This window comes from Chiloscyllium plagiosum, unplaced genomic scaffold, assembly GCF_037043375.1.
Source record: "Chiloscyllium plagiosum isolate Xiang-an unplaced genomic scaffold, Cpla_swu_hap1 HiC_scaffold_8, whole genome shotgun sequence".
In the NCBI taxonomy this organism is placed as follows: domain Eukaryota; kingdom Metazoa; phylum Chordata; class Chondrichthyes; order Orectolobiformes; family Hemiscylliidae; genus Chiloscyllium; species Chiloscyllium plagiosum.
Window position 1 is genome coordinate 98,764,067 of NW_028270146.1, and position 24,697 is coordinate 98,788,763.

At 39.8% G+C, this 24,697-nt stretch overlaps 1 protein-coding gene across 7 annotated transcripts in view; it reads right to left on the reverse strand.

Annotated features, from left to right (window-relative positions):
• Positions 1–24,697, reverse strand: part of LOC122553854 (neutral alpha-glucosidase C-like) — a 143,550-nt gene that overhangs the window by 87,670 nt on the left and 31,183 nt on the right. For all 7 annotated transcript variants that reach the window (XR_015757991.1, XR_015757992.1, XR_015757993.1 and 4 more), the window contains 7 exons: positions 21,444–21,629; positions 16,939–16,996; positions 12,689–12,755; positions 8,772–8,868; positions 7,851–8,031; positions 3,108–3,261; positions 2,499–2,734 (listed from right to left, as the gene is read on the reverse strand). Coding sequence is in view for 4 of the 7 variants with exons in the window: in XM_043698273.2 (XP_043554208.2) it covers positions 2,499–2,734; positions 3,108–3,261; positions 7,851–8,031; positions 8,772–8,868; positions 12,689–12,755; positions 16,939–16,996; positions 21,444–21,629 (979 nt within the window). In the remaining 3 variants the exon portion in view is untranslated. The remainder of the gene's footprint in view (positions 1–2,498; positions 2,735–3,107; positions 3,262–7,850; positions 8,032–8,771; positions 8,869–12,688; positions 12,756–16,938; positions 16,997–21,443; positions 21,630–24,697) is intronic.

Below are 24,697 nucleotides of genomic sequence, written 5' to 3' on the forward strand. Positions count from 1 at the left end.
TGTGTGATTCATAATGACCCTCTGGCCATTAGGACTGGATAATAAACACTGGCCTAGCCACTGACACTCACGTCCCATGAACGAATTTAATGAAAGAACAGTTAACCATTCAAAATTCTCATTAACATCTGGGATATGTGCTAAGTTCAAGATGGGCATTCCACAGACTCGCCAATCAACACAATGACAGTCATACTCATTGAATCATGCCTGAAAGACAATGTGCTAGCAACCACCATTACCATTCCTGTAAATGTCCTATGTCCACATGCTATATAAGATCAGAATGGATCAAGCAGTTGAAAGCTGGGCATGCATACAGAACTGTAAATCATCAATAGCATCAAAATTATATTCAACCACAATGTGTAACTTCATGGTCATACAACTTTATCATTATGATCAATACAGGATTATATTTAACTGACAATATGGAAATGCCTCAAAATATCCTGTTCAGAAAATTCAGAACACATCCAAACAGATCGATCACTCTCAAACATCGACAAAGTGATGAATCATTTTGTCAACAGTGCTAACAAGTAGCACTTAATCAGCAACAAGCTGCTCACTGTTGGGTTCCACCGGATCCCCTTGAATTCTGAACTTGCAATATCATAAATCCAGATGTTGCCAAAGTATTGGCTTCCTGAGTTGCAAGTGACAGCCCTTGACATCAAAGCAGCTTTTGACTGGTTGTGGGACAAAAGAGGAAAACATTCTAGCTAATATGAATCAACAGGAAACTCTCCACTGGTTGGAGTTTTACCAAACACAAAAGAAGATGACTGTGCTTGTTAGAGGCCTCAAGCACCATTGTAGGAGTTCCCAGGATAGAGACTTCAAATGCCTCATCAATAATCTCCCTTCAACCTGAGGTCTGAAGTGAAGATATCAGTGATGACTGCACATTTTGCAGAACGCTTCACAACCTCTCGGATACAGAAGCAGCGCTTGCCTAAGTGCAGCTCCTACAATAAGATGCTTATATCATCTCAAACATAGCAACACTTAACTTCGTCATAACCACTGCACACTGGCAGAAGTGTGCATCATTTGTGAGATGCACAGCAGCAATTCACCATGATTCCTTTAACAGCAACTTCCAAATTCAGAACCTGCTCTCTGCAGAAGTACGGAGGCGGACATTGCACAAGGACACCTCAATATACATGTTTTCTTCCAAGGCACATCCTTGTAAAGACATCACTGTTCCTTCACTGCTGCGAAGTCAAAATACTGAACTCCCTACTTTACAGCACTGTACGTGTATTTAAATACCATGGACTACAGCAGTTCAAGAAGGTGGCTCACCACCACCTGCTCAACAGCAACAAACCCTGGTGTTGCCAGTGATGCTAACATCCCAGGAATGAATAATAAAGAAAACTCTCACCAGGGATATTGAAGACAACACTAAAGATTATTTTAAAACTAAGTTTAGGGAAAGAGGGTGCTGAGTAACGTGGCTCCCTTAAAAACAGCTACAGGTGAGAACAAAATATAAGTGATATGAAGAAAACTGAAACCATCTGAAAGGTAGGTACGAGATAGCTTTAATATAAGTAAATAAAATAGTAAATGAAAAATGTAATGAGACTGAAGATAGCACCATATTCTTATTTCAATCCGCAATCAAAGGTAAAGAAAAAAAACAAACAGATGCTGCCTTTACTGATTGAAAAATATAGGCTAAGATATTATAGATATTCCAATCTTGAACTTTCAGAACTCTCATTCAGGAATTGTTGAGCCAGATTGTAAAATTCTCACATGCATTTCCATGTTCCTGTTGTTCAAGCAGAAACCAGGGACCAATTTTTTAAAATAGAAATAAAACAGATTCAATCTTTGTGACATAATATGGAGTAGATAAGTCCCAGAAGTGATTCCTGTTCTCATTGAATAAGATACATTCCAGCAGATCTGATTGTTAAATCATCCAGTATTCTCCAGTCATGACTAACTTATCAATTGCCTCTGCTGGAAAGGTTCTGTGAGGCACAGAATTGGGTTTAGCCTTATATTCTCATTGATCATTTACTGAATAGACTTGGCGTGGCTACTGGGAAAAATAACAGAGCATGGCCAGTCCATTGGAAATAGATCTCACCACGAGCAGTCACCTTTCGGCAAAACAGTTCTCTAATACAAAAATAAAATACTGCAGATGCTGGAAATCTGAAATAATCATAGAGAATGTTGGAGATACTCAGTAGGTTTGGCAGCTTCTACAGAGAGCTATAGTTAAGGTTTCAGATCCAGTGGGACTGCCCTTCAGAACTGTTCTTAAGAACAGTCATACCAGACTCAAAACCTTAACTCTATCACAACAGTTGCTGCCAGACCTGTTAAGTTTCTTAAGCATTCACTGTGTCGGTTACAAAACAGTTCACTACTCCTCTAGAACCATACAGTCCTCTAAGTCTGCACTGTACAAGTATGTGGCTGGCATCTACATGCTGTGTAATGACCTGATTATATTCTGCCTCACTTACCTTCCGATCTTTAGATCGTAGGTGTTCTTGCATTTCTCGAGGTCTAGGAAATTTTGACCTGTCCCAGGTAAAATACCGTTTCCCTTCAGTGTGGTCAATATCCAGCCAGATAACATCATAAGGAATGTCATTCATGTCAAAGCCAGCATCTACTTGTTCAACATCATTTTCATCCCTATAGCTATAGCGGCATTGGTGGTGACCCAATGCAAACAGAGGAGGAAATGCCTGAAGACCTGGAGACCAAGGAAAAGATTATTATACAAGCCAAACAGTAAAGCTTTCAGGATATTTGTAAAAAAAAATTCAACTCCACAAATTCAATCCCATAAATACAGCATCATGCATGCTACAGATTTGAACAAAACAGAATTCCAAAGTTAATTTGCTCCTGCTCATTCATCCAAAAATTCCAAATAAAGAATGCAAATATTTGATGAGGACTGTATTGGGTTCAACTACTAGAAATGTTAAACTAGTCAAGCAACATCTACACAAAATGAAAGCTTCAGGTTTACTATTATTCATCAGAGGTGGATAAAGGTCTTTACTTCATATTTCCAGCAATAGAGACATATCTTACTTCCTTGCAGTCAAGCACTCTCCTACCTGTGAGCCTTGAGTATTGACTGAAAACATCAAAAGCACTGGGACCCATTAAAATAAATGCGTCAATTATCCCACTCTCAGACATCCACCGTACATCTGTCCTTGGTAACACATCATCATCAGTCTTTAATTTCTTTGTCTTGCCCAAGGAAGTCTATTAAAAAAATGTTCAGTTATTAGATCCTTCATTAAATCTACATACAGATTCTTAAGTATACCTTTATTCTGCTGCCTTCATTCAAATACTCCCACTTCACAACAGAGCATGCCTCCCAAACATTTTCAGTGCACTTCATGAGCATTAGGTAAGGAGAGTATTGTTGGTAAGTAGCAAATAATGCTCATTTGTCAGCTTGGAGGATACAAGTTATAGGAGCAGGAAATTGAATTGATCTTAGTATATTTAACATTTTATGCTTGTTGATTTCAAAAATAAGTTAATTTCTATATTATCCAAACATGTTAAAAATAATTAAGAATTACAACAGTTTCAGTGATTGGCTTTACTTTCTTGTCTTATTCCAGACCACTATCCCATCATCATATACTATCAACTATGCCACCAGCCAGTGTGAGCTCACTTTGTTAACTGCCAGTCATCAAACTGGTGCTGGTTAAGAGATTAATGTTGGCCAGAACACCAGTGCAAAACAGATGACAAACCTGATGGGACATAATTTTTCCCCAAAAGCATTCACCTCCAATACAGTCACGCTCCTTCAGGATTGTATTGAAGTGTCCATTTATATTATTTGTTCAAGTCTTTGCGCCCAGGAATAAGAAGATTTCACCAGACAAACTTTCTTGATTTCTCTGAGGTCTTTCCACAGATATAGGTAGTATGCTGGATAATGTAGCAATTTGTTTAGACTTTTGCAAAGCATTTGGCAAAGATGTACTCAACAGATTCTGAACAATACGCAGTATTCAAAGATCCCATTTCACCAGGAGTCAGTTGCATGCTTAGTTTCTGAACTCGCAATTCTGATCGGGATGTTATGATCTGGATGTTATGATACAGGACACCTCAGACTAAACTCTGGCTTGATAAATGTTTTAAAAAATTAAAATTTATTCTAACAAGGTAGTATTTCACTAAAACACAAGTGTGCAATGCTGCAGATCTGGTTTTCGCAATAAAAGTAGAATAAACCAAGTTTTATATATAATTTGAAAACTTTTGAAACACAGAGTATAAGTACAATACCACATGTCCTAACAGCATCCCTTTACAGTGCACAAACACTAAAGAAAATTCAGACTTGTTACTTTCAATTTCCACTCATGATTGTTTCGAGCTTGAGTATTCTTACAAGTAGGTTGAAATCTTTGAGGAGAAAGTGAGGTCTGCAGATGCTGGAGATCAGAGCTGGAAATGTGTTGCTGGAAAAGCACAGCAGGTCAGGCAGCATCCAGGGAACAGGAGAATCGACGTTTCGGGCATAAGCAGACTTAGACTTACTCTGCTGCAAATAAACCCTACATGATTCTAACCAAACACTTCTGGTCTGAAAAGTTCACACTAAATCCTTATACTAAGACAACTTGTTTGTATCATTTCTGAATTAACTCCTTGTTCCAGAATCATGTTCTTACATTTACCTTCAATCAGGACTTTAGTGAAGTGACCAAAGCTTTTTCTACTAATCAATTCTTGATCCTTCTAACTGCAAGCAGGCAAATGTTTTTCAATGTTTACTCTATTTACTCATAAAATTCTCCCAATGCAAACAAATATTCACTAAGAGATCCCTTTCTCAAACTGGTTTCCAAAATATAATAGCTCGAGATATACTGACAACTTAATAACTAAACCCTCTCAAACTCTCAGACCAAAAGACACAAGCCACTAATTCAAAATCCAAACTTTAAATTAAATGATATTAAAATGTAAATCACACATCTTACACATATATAATTACTTTGCCTTACCTTAGTCATTTTTGCCAGCTCACAGACTATACGGATAGAATGTAACTCTTAGACAGATGCCTTTGCATGACATGGAGATGTAATCACAGGTGATTTATTAAGTGCCATCTTCAGTCCATAATTCCCAAAAGACATTCCAAGGTCATATAGACGACATGAGGACCTAGAGCAGCTTTTCTCATACACTGGACTATAAGCATATCACAACATATCCTTACATGCAATGTTGCCTTTCTTGGGTCAGCTCTTACATAAAATGTGAGCATAAGAGGTATAGTTAGTAGGTTTGTAGAACACACCAAACTTGGAGATGTAGTGGACAGCGAAAAAGGTTACTACAGATTACAACAGGATCTTGATTAGATGGGCCAATGGGCTGAGAAGTGGCAGGTGGAGTTTAATTTAGATAAATGTGAGGTCTTGCATTTTGGGAAAGCAAATCTTAGCAGGATTTATACACTTAATGGTAAGGCCCGAGGGAGGGTTGCTGAATAAAGAGACCCTGGAGTGCAAGTTCTTATTCCTTGAAAGTGGAGTTGCAGGTAGATAGGATAGTGAAGGTAGTGTATGGTATGCTTTCCTTTATTGGTCAGAGTATTGAGTACAGGAGTTGGGAGGTCATGTTGTGGCTGTACAGGACATTGGTTAGGCCAAATTTTGGAATATTTTGTGCAATTCTGGTCTCCTTCCTATAGGAAAGATGTTGTGAAATGTGAAAGGGTTCAGACAAGATTTACAAAGATGTTGCCAGGGTTGGAGGAGTCCCGAGGGTGGGGGAGTCCAGAACTAGAGGGCATAGGTTTAGGGTGAGAGGGGAAAGATATAAGAGACCTAAGGGACAACGTTATCACGCAGAGGGTGGTACATGGAGGCTAATACAATTGCAACATTTAAAAGGCATCAGAATGGTATATGAACGGGAAGGGTTTAGAGGGAAATGGGCCAAGTACTGGCAGGTGGGACTAGATTGGGTTGGGATATCTGGTCAGCATGGACGGGTTGGACCGAAGAGTCTGTTTCTGTGCTGTACAGCTCTATGATTCTACGACTCTATAAATGCTGCCATTCTTGTGTTATCGACTTGACCTTGGAGTATATTTTGGGAATTGTAGACCACAGGATTGCTTGTGCCCCATATTTACAATCTACAGTCAGTAGATTCTTGGGTCATGTAGTGGCCTGGGGAACAATATTTGTGATTCTATCCCATTTACATCTACTACTGCTTATACAAAACATTGCTTCTTCAGCATACTTCTGAATAAGGTGTGCTATGTAAAAGATTAATGGAAAGGCATCCCATGGCTCTCCTTATTGGAGGCTTCCATTTCCCATAGTATTGAGGACTCCGGTAAACTATCATTTGTGTGTGTACTGTTACTGGCGAATGATTACATTCCTGAGGTGGTGCTTGTCTTTGACATTTTCCACATAGGCTCATTGTAACTGTCACCAATGGATCCAGGCATTTGCAAGTGTTATTGTCACTGTGGCTGCAGAACAGCTAAAGACTATGGAAATTGAGTAGCAACACGTCCATGTTTAAACTCACCATCAGTTATAATGATAGAACAATCTTATTGTCCACTGGGACAATCACAACTTTACCTTTGCCATAATACTCTCTAACCCCACAACCCTCTGAGATGTCTGTGCTTATCTAATTCTGTCTCTCGTACTTTCCCATTTGTAGTTGTATCTTCAGTTTCCTAAGCCATAAGCTCTGGAATTTCATTCTTACATCTCCCTTCCCTCTATTAAAACCTATCTCTTTGACAAAGCTTTTGTTTACACTGATCTACTATCTCCTTTCATAGCTTAATGTCATGGTTTGATCATGCTCTGTGAATTGTACTGTGATGCTTCATCATGAAATGTCTGTCTGTCTAGAATCTACACTCTCTTTAACTGGAAAAATAGGCAAATTCACTATGGATTTTGCTGAAATGGCTAATGTCATTTCAAGATCTGGTCATTGATTAGATTAGATTACTTACAGTGTGGAAACAGGCCCTTCGGCCCAACAAGTCCACACCGACCCGCCGAAGCGCACCCACCCAGACCCATTCCCCTACACCTAACACTACGGGCAATTTAGCGTGGCCAATTCACCTAACCTGCACATTTTTGGACTGTGGGAGGAAACCGGAGCACCTGGAAGAAACCCACGCAGACACGGGGAGAATGTGCAAACTCCACACAGTCAGTCGCCTGAGTCGGGAATTGAACCCAGGTCTCTGGCGCTGTGAGGCAGCAGTGCTAACTTGAGTTTTTAAGGTGCCGGCTTTATTGAAGTTAAAAGGCAATGCATTCAGGTTCCACTCCAGATATCTGAGCAGGCATCTGTCTCAGACTTCAGAACAGTATTCAGGAAGTGTTGTTCTGTTGCAGGTGATATCTTTCAAGAATTATCAAACTGAGAAACATTTGCTTTAAATAGGTGGATAAAAAAATTTCTTCACTTTTGGGCAAAGAGGAATCAAGATGCTCCACTGGTTCCCGAGCCAAAATTAATTCTTCGATCAGCATGGCCAACACAGGCTGCCTGGTCATTTGTATAATTGCTGATTGTGGAGTTTGCAGAGTGGAAATTAGCTGTTGCCTTTCCTTAAACTACAACCATGACTGGAATTCAAAAATTATCATTGGGCTGTGACTCATTTTGAGATACCCAAGGTCATGAAAGGCATTATTTAAATTGTCATTTCTCAAATTGGATCATTACACATAACATGAAGCACATTACATACTGGAACATCACTCAATCACAATTTATTCCACATATTCAGCCAATAGAAATCCTACACCCACCTTATTCTCTGTGTTCAGGCTGATATCCACCAGTGTCTCAGAAGCATTCAGCCAGAAAATCCCCATGGTTTGGTTTTGTTTGTGTGCAAGGAGGAGAGGTACAGAGCCATACACTCCCATTCGACTGTGGAGTTTACATGCAAATACATCCAGATTATACAATCTGTAGGGATCTTCTTGACTGCAAATATATAAAATCAATCAAACAATGATTGTTTAGTTATTCTTAATTTATAGAAGTGTGAAGACGTGTTTCCCTTGACATCTATGACTAATGACTCACTGCAGTCATGTATCAGTCATTTCGCGAAGATTCAGTTTGTACATCACATTTTATATGTGTTTTTGGGCCATCCAAATCAGGTTTAAGCCCCAAGTACAGTTTTGTCTAAGTCACAACTGCTGGTAGAGATTATAGAAATGGCAGGAGTTCTAAAATGAGTGGGAATGGTGGGAAGGGGAGAGCTAATCATTCATTGTTACACTTTCTGATGGTACTTAATAAATTATACTGGAAGAAGTTATGATGGCATAAAACAATGATCAGTTACGGTCACCCATGAAGCACAGTTGCTTGAGTGAGTAGAGAGGGAGATTGGTAGCAATGGAACTGTACTCAGCTGGTGTTAGCACTTTAAAAGAATAGGATAAAAATAAACTGGAGAGTTTGAAATAAAGCAAGTTGGAAAGAAGAGAGTTCTGAAGTGGCAGAATAACCCTACTCTCTCCCCAGAGGTAAATCAATCACTATTCCAAACACTTGCTTCTTTTTGAAGTAATCCCTGATTGGTTTCAATTAATGCATGCTGAACTGAACAAAAGTGGAACCTTGGGATGATCACAAGTCTGGAAGAATCTCTTTCACAGTCAGTCACTTGTTACAAGACTCGGGTTACTCTTCTCAATTCTGGCAGTTCCCACCTTGTAGTTTTCAGCCGTAAGTTCTCTGTGTGCTCTGGAATTCCATAAACATACTCGAAGCCATGCAGGGAGAAATCCAAGCCAACAGATGTTGGGCCTATAGTTGGAGGGAAAATAATGTAAAGGAATTCAGATTTTTTAAAAAAACATCTATACCAATACTCTTTTAAAATTCACTCTCTTGCAAACAAGCAAAACTTTACTTTCTTTCCATAAGACAGAGCCACAAAGTCAAAAAGACTTGACTGCACAGTGATAATTTGGGAAAAATTAAAAATTGTTTGGGCAAAAGCAAGTTGATTAAAGAAAGGTAGCATATATTTGTTAAGGGTAAATCATGTCCAATTAACTTGAAGAGGCAACAGAGGGTTCATATGGGTTGCAGATGTAGTGTGGCTATTTCTAAAAGGCTTTTGATACAATGCCATACAACAGCATAAAATAGAAGAAAAGACACATTAGCAATAGGGGCACAAGCTTGGTGGAGTTATAGGGAACAGTGTGTTCGGACAAATGGATTTTATTTGGACTGAGGGTGGTTTGTAGTAGAGATACTTTGAGGTCAGTACTGGTGCTTGCTTTTCCTGTGTGTGCATACATATTAATGACCTATATGAGGGGAGGTGATGGCCTACTGATATTATCACTAGAATATTAATCCAGAGATATAGGTAATGTCCTAGAGACCAGGGTTTGAATCCTGCCATGGTAGATGGTAGAATTTTAATGCAATTTTTTTAAAAGTCTGGAATTAAGAGTCTAATGATGACCATGAATGCATCTATTATTGTTGGAAAACCTCAACTGGCTCACTAATCTCATTTAGGGAAGCAAAGTGCCATCCTTACCTGGACTGGCCTACATGTGACTCCACAGAAATGTGGTTGACTCTTAAACAAGGTATAGGCAATAAATGCTGCCCTGGCCAATGATGCCACATTCCATGAATGAACATAAAAAAAGTCTTTCAGCCCCAAGAGTAGCTACAGGGTGGGACACAGCATACTTCAGGAGATAGTGAGAGCATGGAAAGAAGGCATGGTAAAGTCATGGGTGACTTTAATGTTCTTGTAGGTTGTGTTTGTCTGATTGGCAGAGTTAGCCATGAAGAAGAATTCCTAAAGTGTATTAGGGACAGTTACCTAGAATAATATGCTATGGATCCAACCAGGGATCAGGCTACATTGGATTTAAAGGTAGGTAATGAGGCAGGTTTAATAACTGATCTGAGTAAAAAAATCCCCTCAGAAACAGCGATCACAACATCTTAGAAATAACATCTCGTAATTTTAAAAACCCAACACATAGACATTGCCTGTAATTATGAAAGGTTTTTTACACTGTCCCACATTGTATCCCAATTTGCGAATGGTAACCAGAACAGGACCCGTTTGCAACTTGAGAATGCCTGCAGTCTTAGGTTATCACTGTATATGTCATATTTTTAGTTTCTCTCCTTATTTTACATATGCCTTTTCCCTATAAGTCTTAAATTTATTTGTGTTTACTTATGTAGGGATATCTAATAGGTATGACAGAGTCTTCTGGAAATGCTTAATTCTCTTCAGTTCAAATGACCCAGAGATAAAAATTATCTCTACATTGTGGAAATTTCAATCTCTGTTCTGGCTCGATCTCAATACTTCCGAACTAATCTGTTGGTTGCTTTTTTTTACAATGGCGAGACTTTTTGAGGACTGCTGCAGATTTTCAATTACATATAAGCTAGACCAAATATTAAAATGTCTGTTCTGTCATAAAAAAGCCAAACTGAGATTTAAGATTATCAGCAGTCCAAATAGCTTTTTCTCTGTTTACAGTGCAGGCCTAGCTATCTGTCATTTACTTTGGCTATCTTCTCTCACTGAGTGTCAACACAAACATCAATCCAAATTGCACTAAACATTTCTCAGCAAACATCCAAATAAACTGAAACCAGCAAATTTCCCTTGGATGTCCTCAAGCAGACTTTTAAGATATGCATCTCTGAATTAAAAATTGACACTAAGTGGAATTTGATCACAATTCAGAGTTAACATAACAGTTGATCAGTGGTTTACAAGTTGATTGCCTTGTTATCCCTGCTGCAAGATATCTAATTAGAAGAAACTTTTAAAGAGATAACATCTTTTTTTATATTGAGGTTACAGATCAATTCTATTTCTTTGCATATTACAGGTCTAGAATAGTCTGCTTCTGGGGTTCTTAGAATACATTAGTAATGTTCCTACCGATGAACCAGTCCTGGGTTCAAGCCCCATCTACTCCAGAGGTGCACCATAAGATCTCTGAAAGATTGATTAGAAAATATCTAGGCTGCTGTTTGGTTGGGGTGTAGAATATATGGATTGAAGAAAAATCCAAAAAACATTCTATGAACCCATTTTTGAGACTACCTTTGCCAATCTGATTCTCCAAACCAAATGCAGACTAAATGGCAACTTGGTTATGTGGTAAAGTTCTTACATGCCTAATTTATTCCTGCATGCTTTTCCAAATATAGAGATGATGTCAGATACCCTACAGTTACCATGAAAGGAAGGCTGCTTGCATTATAGTAGAAGTGATACAACAATGCACAATCTTGATTTGTTCAGCTTATATGGCTATTTTGCTTCTGTGTCCAGCCAGAACTGCAGAATAACTGTGCACTTGTGAGACCCATGCATGCAATAAAACGACAGAGACTTGACTTTGTTGATCTGGGAACATAGTTTCCCAAACAGTGGGCAAGGCTCAGATAAACACCAATATGTTAAATCAAGACTACAAAAGAAAAAAAAAGCTTAGTCAATCAGAATGCTGTTTTGTCTTTGTTGCCACTTGAACTGTGTTGGTAAAAGTCAAGATGAAAGCATTCATTTTGGACATCATTCAAGAAGAAGTGTAAAATAAATTACTTACGAAAGGAAACCTGTCCTGTGTAGATTGTGCATTTAGCCCAGTCACAAACTGAACTGTTTCTGTGCAGCTTTTTATGTACATTAATACTTGACACTACAGATCATAAACATTGCTAAAAAGAACTTCAACTTCTAGTCTTCTTTCAGCAATGTTTAACTTTTGATGCGGTGATACACTGGTAACAGCCAGAAGCATGATGGAAGATACAATCAAGTAAAAGATTGTCAACTTAATACAGAAGTAATACCTGCGCCCACAACTCCTCCCTCACCTCTATCCAAGGCCCTAAAGGAGCCTTCCACATCCATCAATGTTTTACCTGCACATCCACTAATATCATTTATTGTATCCGTTGCTCCCCATGCGGGTCTCCTCTACATTGGGGAGACTGGACGCCTCCTAGCAGAGCACTTTAGGGAACATCTCCGGGACACCCGCACCAATCAACCACACCGCCCTGTGGCCCAACATTTCAACTCCCCCTCCCGCTCTGCCGAGGACATGGAGGTCTTGGGCCTCCTTCACCGCCGCTCCCTCACCACCAGACGCCTGGAGGAAGAACGCCTCATCTTCCGCCTTGGAACACATCAACCCCAGGGCATCAATGTGGACTTCAACAGTTTCCTCATTTCCCCTTCCCCCACCTCACCCTAGTTCCAAACTTCCAGCTCAGCACTGTCCCCATGACTTGTCCGGACTTGTCCTACCTGCCTATCTCCTTTTCCACCTATCCACTCCACCCTCTCTTCCCTGACCTATCACCTTCATCTCCTCCCCCACTCACCTATTGTACTCAATGCTACTTTCTCCCCACCCACAGCCCCCTTTAGCTTATGTCTCCACGCTTCAGGCTCTCTGCCTTTATTCCTGATGAAGGGCTTTTGCCCGAAACGTCGATTTTGCTGCTCCTTGAATGCTGCCTGAACTGCTGTGCTCTTCCAGCACCACTAATCCAGAATCTGGTTTCCAGCATCTGCAGTCATTGTTTTTACCACAGACATAATACTGCTTACCATTGATTTTGATGTCAATAAATTCATGAAACTGCTCCTTCCACAAGCCAAGATCTTCTTCACTCTCCTGTAAATTCAAACCATTATCAAAAATTACAGGATTATCTACTTGGTCCAGTATTTCATCTGGCTGAAACCACTGATTAAAAATTACTCTTTCAAATCTGAATGGTGATCAAAGCTACTGAGGGAAGCATAGCCTTGAGTCAGAATTTTGCATATTGGGACTAAATTGAGTCTGAATGACAATCAACATTCAAACCTTCACATTTTATTTCAAATAAAGTTTTGTCTCTTAAATGTCTCTGTTGTCCTTAATGTATTTCCTTTCATTGGGCATGGTCACTTCCTTCTTATACCTTATCCATGCTTAAGTTTTGAAAGTGACTGTCAGTAAGCTCGTCAATTGACATGGATTCACTACAAATTTAAACTCTGCCTTCACCTAATATCATTCAGTTTTTCAGAAAAGATTACTGAGATCCAGCAGCCTGCTTGGTTTGTATAGTTTAGTAATACAGTGTGGTGCCTGGTATCTAGAGAGAAGTCCTTGCTGGACAGTGAAATAAAATGGAAAACACCGCTGATTTACCCACCATGTGAAATTTTAGCTGGGGCTTCTCCACTTGTTCCATACACTACTTTTACAAAGCAGGCAGGCCATTGTGTTAAGTCTCAGTGTACAATAGCAAGAGGATTACAATATACGGCTTCAGCATTATGAGTTAGGGAAAGGTAGAAAATCAGGCAATATTCCTGATTTTTATCATTAATTAATGACCTCCATGGCAAATGTTATATATGTGCAAACAACCTATGAAATCTGAAACAAAAACAAACTGTGCTGGAAGGTCTGGCAGCATCAACGGAGAGGGAAGGATTCAAGTGACATGTTTCGTTCATCACATGTTGCCACTTGATCGAACTGTATTCCAGCACTAGTTGGTGGGCAGGAAAAGAAAGCAGAAAGAGGAAAAATCGAACGCTTTAAAAAAAAAAGGAACTATTTTTCCAAGTAGCTCTAACTTTTAGGGTTTCACACCAATTCTAGGAAAGCCACACTGGGGAGAAATCCTCTGCAACATTTCATCTCAAATAAATTTCTACTACAACCCTGTTGTAGTAGATTCAAGTGGACTCAAAACATGGACTTTATTTCTCTCCATAGACGGTGCTGGAGCTGCTGATTTTCTCCAGCATTTACTATTTTGTTTGATTTTCACAGTGTTTCCACACAGTGTTCAGAACTCTGCGCTCAGTAAGTTAGGCCACTTATAAAAAGGCCAAAGATTTATGCAGCTCTCAGCATTTGGTTGCTATTCCACATAAGCCATTGCTACCTTGAAGTCTGAGAGTGCAAATTTTACTCATGACACCTAGTGGATTCACAATCTATCATTTGGGAATCCCTGTCTTAGGGGTTACCATTGACCAGAAACTGAACTGGATCAAACAAAAATATAGCATGACTACAACAATAGATCAGAGATGAGGAATTCTACAGAATTCTAGTCCTGACTCCACAAAGCCTATAGACCATCTAAAAGGTACAAGTAAAGAGTGCAATAGAATCCTCTTAGTTTGCCTGAACAAGTGCTCGGTTCAAGGATCATGAGGTGCTGTGGGCCATTAGTAGCAGCAGAAAGAAGACAATCTGCAACTTCATTGCCTTGCATAATCCCAATTTGAACATAATCATCAAGCCAACCTGGTTCAACAAGAACTGCAAGAAGGCATACCAGCAGCAACAACATGCAATGAGTTTTCAGCTTGGTGAAGCTATAAAACAGGACTACCAGCATGCCAAAAACATAAACAATAAGTCATAAATAAAGCTAACTGATTCATCAATTATATATCAGATCTAAGCTCTGTAGTCTAGTTACATCCAGTTGTGAATTTTGGTGGAGGCAGCTCCACAAATATCTTCATCCGGGAGAGCCAACTGAATGATGCACATCATCCTCAAGAAGTCCTCAACGTCACAGATGAAGGTCTTCAGTCAATTAAATTTACTGCACATAGTATCAAGAAGTAGCTGAAGGCATTGGGTATTGCAAAGGCCAGAGCCCTATGAACATTCCAACAAATGTGCTGAAAATTCTTCTTTCTGCTGCTACTAATGGCCCACAGCACCTCATGATCCTTGAATTAGTCAAGCTGTCCCAGTACAGCTGCCACACTGGCATTGAGATGACTATGTGGAAAATTGCTCAGGTGTGCCTTGTACACAAAAAGCAGGACAAATCTAACCCGGCCAATTACCGCCTCAGCAATCTCCTCTCAATCATCAGTAAAGGCTTGGAAGGAGTCATCAACAATGTTATTAAACCTGCTTTTCAATAACTTGTTCACTGACCCTCAGTTTAGGTTCCACCAGGGTTACTCAGCTCCTGATCTCATTACATTCTTAAATGAAACATGAACAAAAAAGCTGAATTCCAGAGGTGGGCTGAGAGCTAATGTCCTTGACATGAAGGTCACATTTGAGCAAGTGTGGAATCAAGCAGCTCTAGCAAAACTGGAATAAATGGGAATCAGGGAAAAACTCTCTGCTGATTAGAGTCATACCTGGTACAAAGGAAGACACTGTGATTGTTGGAGATCAGTCAACCCACCTCAAGGACATTTCTCCAGCAGTTCCTCAGAGTAGCGTCCTATGCCCAACCATCTTGCATTGCTTCATCAGAAGGACAGGAGTGGAGATGTTCGCCGTTGACTGCACAATATTTAGCACCATTCACAACTCATTAGATACTATGTCCATGTCCAAATGCAGGAAGACCTGCTCAAATCCAAGCTAGGGCTGACAAGTGATAAGTAATATTCACATCACACATGTGCCAAGCATGGAACATCTCGACCAAGAAACAAATTAACCATCACCTCTTGACATACAGAAGCATCACCATCACTGAATTCTGCAATATCAACATTCTGGGGGTTATCATTGACTAGAATCTAAACTGGACTAGCCATAGAAACACAGTGGCTACAACAGCAGGTCAGAAGCTATGATTCTGCAACTTACCAACTCCCAAAACCTGTCCACCATCTACAAGGCACAAATTGTGAGTATAATGAAATACTCCCCACTTGTCTGGATGACAGCAGTTCCAACAATGCTCAAGAAGCTTGATACCATCCAGCACCACATTCACAACCAACACTCAGTTGCAGCAGTGTGTACTGTCTACAACTCTGCAGAAATTCACAAAGACTTCTGACATACTTCCTTCCAAAACCATGATTACCACCAGAAAGATGAACAAGGGTTGCAGATATGCAGGAACACCAAAACTTGCATATCACCATTCCTTCAGTACAGCTGGGTCAAAATCGTGGAACTCCATCCCTATTGGCATTGTGCGTATATCAAAGCAAATGGATTGCAGTAGTTTAAGAAGGCAGCTCACCTCCACTTTCTCAAGAGCAATTAGAGACAATGAATTCTAACTGAACTAGGCAAACCGCATTGTTGATTTTTAAAAATTTATATCTCCTTCTGTAGCTTTGTCTAATACTTTGCCTTATCAAACACCTGAAGTATTTCATTACCTTAAAGGCATAACATAAATAAACATAACTGTCGCTGAAATGCTTATTGCTTTCTTTCTCTAATTCTCGGATCATAGCACGATAGGTTCATTATTTTGAAGGAGATAGTAACCTTTCGTTCCAGTGTGTTAGAGGAGATACCCTATCAGCAAATAAATATCCAAAGTCAGTTCACGTAAATCCGAGAGCTCCAGAAGTCTATTTGAAGGTTGAAATCTTTTTGCAACATCAACAATCAACAAGTGGGGCAAAAGAGGTAGAATTTGTTTACTAATAATGAAAATTCATTGAAAATGTTAACCATTCATGCACGATTCATACAGAAGGAAGTGGATAAAAGCCTTTTGTATTGTTAACATTGAAGAATTTTAGATTCCTTGAATCCTTGATTGTCCAGTCAAAAGTTTTCTATAAGCCATTTTCTCCAATCTTAGAAAATCTAATTGCATTACTGCCAAATCTCTCAAAATTTGAGACAGTCTTTTGCTTCCTCCTTCTGACGGTCTGTTCTGCACCTCCTGAATGCGTTTGCCCCCAACTTTTCTTGACTGCCACACTGGGATAGACAAAAGCAGCAGATGATTCAAAACAGATTTTTACAGTACATATGTCTGTAAGAAACAGACTTTTACCATCGTTCCTGCTTTCTAGTATTTGGACTGTTTTCCAAACACCACCTACTTGTTCCTTACCTCCTGGGTCTCCATGTCACGTTTTCTTTTGCCTTCCTGTCGGCTTCCTGTTATGTTTCTATATGCACAAAATAGAAAATTACTATTCTGAGCTTCATTACCAAATATACTAATTGTTTTCAAAGTGAAGTAGTTAATATATCTGAATAAAATTTCATCATATTCTATTTTAGTATACCTGCTAATCCTTCAAATTAATACCAACAACTTCATTCAATTACAGTATTTTCACATTAAATTAATCTTTTAATTTGCAACATGTTTGTTTTTCACTAAAAAGAGGAATGCAAAGAATTCAGTTAAACACTTTGCCAGGTGGAAGGTCAGAATAGAATCATAAAATCCCTCGTGTGGAAGCAGGCCATTTGGTCCATTAACTCCACTCCAACCCTCCCAAGAGCATCCTACCAAGGTCCACCCCACTACCCTATCCCTGTAACCTGTAAATCCATCTCGCCTGCACAGCCTTGGACACTACAAACACAGCATGGCCAATCCACCTAACTTGCACATCACTGGACTGTGGGAGAAAACTCCACACAGACACAGGGAGAATGTGCAATCTCCACACAGACGTCACCGGACAGCTGAATTGAACACGGGTCCCTGACACAGTGAGACAGTATTAGGCAAGAACTTTCAAAAAGGATATGGAAGATATAGAATGGAGGGAAATAAATAGTGACACACTGAAAAATGTCTATATGACTGAAGAGGAAGTACGGATGTCTTGAAAACTCATTAAGGTGGATAAATCCCCAGAACCTGATCAGGTGTACCCTAGAAATCTGTGGGAAGCTAGAGAAGTGATTGCTGGGCCCCTTGCTGAGATATTTGTATTATCGATACTCTCAGGTGAGGTGCCGGAAGACTGGAGGTTGGCTAACGTGGTGCCACTGATTAGAGTGGTGCTGGAAAAGCACAGCAGTTCCAGCAGCATCCGAGGAGCAGTAAAATCGACATTTCAGGCAAAAGCCCTTCATCAGGAATACAGGCAGAGAGCCTGAAGGGTGGAGAGATAAGTGAAAGGAGGGTGGGGGTTGGTGGTGGGCAAGTTGTTGGAGGGAATTCCTGAGGGACAGGATGTACATGTATTTGGAAAGGCAAGGACTGATTAGGGATAGTCAACATGGCTTTGTTCGTGGGAAATCATGTCTCACAAACTTGAGTGAGTTTTTGAACAAGTATCAAAGAGGATTGATGAGGGCAGAACAGTAGATATGATCTATCTGGGCTTTAGTAAGGCATTCAACAAGGTTCCCCAAGGGAGACTGGTTAGCAAGGTTAGATCTCATGGAATACAGGGAGAACTAGCTATTTGGATACAGAACTGGCTCAAAGCTGGAAGACAGAGGGTGATGGTGGGCGGTCGTTTTTCAGACCGGAGGCCTGTGACCAGTGGAGTGCCACAAGGATCGGTGCTGAGCCCTGTACGTTTTGTCATTTTATATAAATGATTTGAATGCGAGCAAAGGAGGTACAGGTGATAAGTTTGCAGATGACACCAAAATTGGAGGTGTAGTGGACAGCGAAGAAGGTTACCACAGATTACAACAGGATCTTGATCAGATGGGCCACTGGGCAGAGAAGTGGCAGATGGAATTTAATTCAGATAAATGTGAGGTGCTGCATTTTTGGAAAGCAAATCTTAGCAGGACTTATACACTTAATGGTAAGGTCCGAGGGAGTGTTGCTGAACAAGAGACCTTGGAGTGCAGGTTCATAGCTCCTTGAAAGTGGACTTGCAGGTAGATAGGATAGTTAAGGCGGCATTTGATATGCTTTCATTTATTGGTCAGAGTAGTGAGTACAGGAGTTGGGAGGTTATGTTGTGACTGTACAGGACATTAGTTAGGCCACTGTTGGAATATTGCATGCAATTCTGGTCTCCTTCCTATCGGAAAGATGTTGTGAAACTTGAAAGGGTTCAGAAAAGATTTACAAGGATGTTGCCAGGGTTAGAGGATTTGAGCTATAGGGTGAGGCTGAACAGGCTGGGGCTGTTTTCCCTGGAGCGTCGGAGGCTGAGGGGTGACCTTATAGAGGTTTACAAAATTATGAGGGGCATGGATAGGATAAATAGACAAAGTCTTTTCCCTAGGGTCAGGGAATCCAGAACTAGAGGGCATAGGTTTAGGGTGAGAGGGGAAAGATATAAAAGAGACCTGAGGGGCAACGTTTTCACGCAGAGAGTGGTACATGTATGGAATGAGCTGCCAAAGGATGTGGTGGAGGCTGGTACAATTGCAACATTTAAGAGGCATTTGGATGGGTATATGAATAGGAAGGGTATGGAGGGATATGGGCCGGGTGCTGGCAGGTGGGACTAAATTGGGTTGGGATATCTGGTCGGCATGGACGGGTTGGACTGAAGGGTCTGTTTCCATGCTGTACATCTTTATGACTCTATGACTCTAAGTAAGTTCAAAGAATTGAATGCATAGCTCAAAGACTGGTGTGGAAGAAATAGGTTTTGATTCGTGAGTCACCAGCACCAGAACTGGAAAACGGGGAACAATAATATCGCAACAGCTTTCACCTGAATCATATTGGATCTAGTGCCCTGATGAGTTTCATAATTAAGCACCGATAGGATATGGTAACCAGGGTGTGACAGGAAAGGAAACTGTATACGCACAAGACTTAACCAACGAAGCTGGTCAGAGTATGGGAGAAAGACTTTAGCAATAGAGGAGTGTATGGGTGAAAAGAGATGTAGATATCCAAAGATAAATGTTGAGGCAATATGATTGTATATCAATATGCGCAAAGGTAATTTGAGTGAGAACTGGAAGGGACAGAGAGTTTAATATCTTTAATATATCATAAAGTAAGGTCCATTCAAGGAATTGTAATAAGTACTGAAGTTATTTACTTGTGCTGCATCAGCATAAAGCCATGATGTGGTGGCACAAATAAAGTTACAGGAAATGCTTTAGTTCTAACTACTACTGAGAGCTATGTACACGTTAAGCAAGGTTGGCAAATAAATATTCCAAGGTACAAAACATTTTGAAAAGTCACAAAGGAAAAGGATGATATTATGGACATCAATGAGAAAGGATCTTCAGTCAAAAAAAATTCAGGAAATTGTGACAGCATGGTGGAGATTGGCATATTTGGATTTCCACAAGAAATGCAATAAAATGCCACACAAAAGATGAATGCACAAGGTAAGGCTCATTGAGTTGGGTAATACGTGCGCATGATTAAAGGATTGTCAGGAAGTGGAAAATAGGGATAAATGGGGCAAGTTCAAGTTAGTAGAAATGTGACTAATGGAGTGGCATAAAAATTAGTTCTGGGGTTTTAACTGTTTACAAGCTACCTTAATGACTTTGGTAAAGAGATAAAGGCTGTTGTGGCACAGCAGTAATATCTCTACCTCTGCAAAGTTTAGGGTTGTGTTTAAGTCCCACCTACTCTAACAACTTTAAACAGGTTGGTTAAAAATATTTAGATATCGAGACAGAGAGTAATGTATTCAAGTTTGCTGATGATATAAATCTTCATGGGAACACAAGCTGTGAGGAAATAAAGACACTGCAAAAGAGATAGACAGGATAACTGAGTGGTCAACAAGGTGACAGATAGGGTAAAACATTGAAGAGTGTGAGGTTATTCATTTTGTTTGTAAAGACAGAAAAGCAAAACTTTTTTAAACAGTGTGAAACTTGGAAATGTTAATATTCAAATAGGCTTGGCTGTACTCAAAGAAGGAACACAAAAAAAAAGCATGGAGGCACAGCAAGCAGTTCGGAAAACAAATGGTGATTTGCCCTTTCTTGCCAGGGGATTGGAGTACAAAAGTAAAATCTTGCTACTCCAGTTTACTAAGACCACATTTGGAATGTTGCGTGCGATTTTGATCTCAAATATAAAGAAGGCTATTTTTGCATTTGAGGCAGTACAGTGAAGGTTGGTCGCATTGGTCTTGGGACAGAAAGGTTTGTCCTATGGTGGGTCTATATTCTCTGCCGTTTAAAAGAATGAGAAGTAATCTCATTGAAATATTCATGATTAAAAAGGGCTTGACAGGACATACTCTGAGGCACTGTCTCCCCTGGCTGGGAAAATGCATACGAGCTGGTTGTTTCAGCATCAGGGAACAACTGGTTGTGAAGCTGAAATTCTCTATCTCAACAGGATTGTGGATGCATCATCAATGGATATATTTAAGGCTGACAGAGACAGGTTTTTGGTCTCTAAGATCAGCCAAAATCGAAGCCATGGAAGCCTAGGTTCAAATAGCCAGTCTTTTCCTGCTCCTATTTCTTATATTCTTAAATTTCAAATTAAATTGTGGCAAATAATTTTTGTTGGGCAGGTGTTTTAGGATTTAGCTAAGAAGGGCAAGTTGAGTTAAGATACAGATAAACCATAATTTAATTGATGCAACAGGCTTGACTGGCTGATATGGCTAAATTCCATCACGATCAGAAAATTTCTAGGCTATTGATTGGGATATAAATAACAGGAAATGAATTACAGCACTGGAAACTTACACTTCAGATTGTGACTTCTTACGCAGATGTTCAAAGTATAAATACCCAAGAGAATTCACACACATGGATACTTCACCATGATTCTGAATTTCCATTCGAAATGGCTTTGCTATAACCAGTACGTGGGTGCATCCATTAGCTGCAGCCAGTGTTAAAGAAAGCCCATCATTACACACTACAGTCAGTCTGGAAAACACACAAAATAAATGCTCTAAATAGCGTGCCATATTTACAAAGAGTTCCCATTTTATAACATGGTCAGAAGGAAAATAGATATTTTCACATTCAATAGCATATACAGATACATAATGAATTGAAATGGCAGCAAGCACTCATACTGGCATGCTACCTTAAAGGTACAAATTGCACAATATATTTAAACACAGTATATCCTTGACCTGCCAGGAATAGAAATGAGACACTAAAATCATGTTATAATGCAAATATGTTTTTCCAACCATATATTCCACTTTACTCCACTAACAATAAAACAATAAAATATAACAAATGCACGGTGCAACTCAAATTTACTCTCAGATCTGAAGCACAGTTGTGACACTTAACTGATAAATGAGCAAATCAAATTCTTAAAAACTATGATCAACCTGACAACTTAGTCCCAGATAAAAAATGGTTTGAGAGATTAAAAGTTCCATGTACACTTTAATTTATGTCAGTCACTTCTGGTGTCAAATGAATACAGCAACCACAAAATTAATAAATGCCACAGTACCAGAAGCGTCACAGCTTTTTCATTATTTTTATTTTATTCTTTCATAGATTTTGGTTTGGAGCTGAGAATTGAGAACTACAAGCTGAAAATGACGCTTGGACATTAGACGGGATCTTATGGAAAAAGAAAGACCAAACAAGCTGATTTTTGTTTGTGTGGCCAGGCATGGAAGTTAATTGCAGATTGGTTCTTGATCAAAAGGTTCTACAGATAATTTGAAACCTGGGGAGAGCACTATGCTTAAAAAGACAGCATTAACAAGGTCAGTACCTCAGACTTCGTTCTAGCAAGTCTGGTAGAGGCCTCATGTTCAAGCAGATGGTAGATGTACATGGACAACACCACATGAGAAAGTTAACCTGAGTGTGTTTTCTGTCAGAAAGAATGGGTTGTAATGAAACACTGTGAAGGTTTGAAAGCTCCCTGACTCACCTCCCATGAACAGCTATTGGAAGTTCAGAGAACAGAAACTCATGATAAGTATAAGCTGACTTCCTCTGAGTGAACTAAAAATGTGGCCCTGATCGACATCTTCAGAGAACCAAACAAGAAACAATCATATATATCTGTGGAACAATGCATTATAAACTACTTACAGAGTCATAGTCATAGAGATGTACAGCATGGAAACAGACCCTTCGATCCAGTTTTCTATTATTTATCTCTTAACTGTGTCTGTTTGTCAGACTGTCTTTTGTGTGAATACAATTGTAAACAAAGGTTAAATCACAAACATTAATTAGATTACTGTGTTGTTTAATTTTGCTCACTGAAATGACTATCACTCATAAATTGCTCAATCTTTGTTTAAACTACAAACCGCTGTCAAAAATAGATTATTCACAGAGTCTCGGGTTGGTTACTCAAAATCTGGTTAGAAACCACTGGGGTCAACTTTGAGGGTCTTAGAACATTTCAATTTTACTGTGTTGTGAATACAAGGATAGAAGGTTGATTTGGTACAGCTGTCTGTCTCTGTGTCGTAACAACAATATCAAAAAACCTTCAACAAAATCACGAATGCTATCCAATGTGATCGTGACAAAGTTATCCTCGTCCTCTCTTTGTTGTGTCTGTAGATTCTGAAATGGTCAACCACATTATCCTCTTCCAACGTTTCCTCACTGTCACCAGCATGGACTCCCCTAATTCAAATCCTCTCGACCCAGTTATAGTCAGCTTACCATATACAAGGACTTCTTTTCCTACTCTCTTTGATACTATCACTGGTTCTGGTTGTAAGTTTGCTCGCTGAGCTGGAAGGTTCGTTTTCAGACGCTTCATCACCATACTAGATAACATCATTAGTGAGCCTCTGGTGAAGCACAGGTGGTACGGCCCACTTTTTATTTATGTGTTTAGGTTTCCTTGGACTGGTGATGTAATTTCCAGTTCTTTTTCTCAGGGGGTGATAAATGGGATCTAAAAAGTCAATATGTTTGTTGATTGAGTTTCGGAGAGAGTGCCATGCTTCTAGGAATTCTTGTGCGTGTCTCTGTTGGCTTGTCCTATGATGGATGTGTTGTCCCAATATAAGCGGTGTCCTTTCTCATCTGTATGTAAAGATACAAATGAGAATGGGTCATGTCTTTTTGTGGCTAGTTGATATTCATTATCTTAGTGACGAGTTTTCTGCCTGTTTGTCCAATGTAATGTTTGCTACAGTTCTTGCAAGGTATTTTGTAAATGACCACTACTCAGACCACTTAGCATCATGGTAGAGCATAGAATATAGAACAATACAGCACAGAACAGGCCCTTCGGCCCACGATGTTGTGCCGAACATTTGTCCTAGCTTAAGCACCCATCCATGTACCTATCCAATTGCCGCTTAAAGGTCGCCAATGATTCTGACTCTGCCACTCCCACAGGCAGTGCATTCCATGCCCCCCTCACTCTCGGGGCAAAGAACCTACCCCTGACATCCCCCCTATACCTTCCACCCTTCACCTTAAATTTATGTTCCCTTGTAACATTCTGTTCTCTCTGACTGTCTATTCTATCTATTCCTCTGATCATCTTATAAACCTCTATCAAGTCACCCCTCATCCTTCGCCGTTCCAATGAGAAAAGGCCTAGCACTCTCAACCTATCCTCATACAACCTATTCTCCATTCCAGGCAACATTCTGGTAAATCTTCTCTACACCCTCTCCAAAGCTTCCACATCTTTCCTAAAGTGAGGCGACCAGAACTGCACACAGTACTCCAAATGTGGCCTAACCAAAGTCCTGTACAGTTGCAACATCACTTCACGACTCTTGAATTCAATCCCTCTGCTAATGAACGCTAATACACCATAGGCCTTCTTACAAGCTCTATCCACCTGAGTGGCAACTTTCAAAGAGCTATGAACATAGACCCCAAGATCCCTCTGCTCCTCCATCTTACTAAAAACCCTACCATTAACCCTGTATTCCGCATTCTTATTTGTCCTTCCAAAGTGGACAACCTCACACTTGACAGAGTTGAACTCCATCTGCCACTCCTCAGCCCAGCTCTGCATCATATCTAAGTCTCTT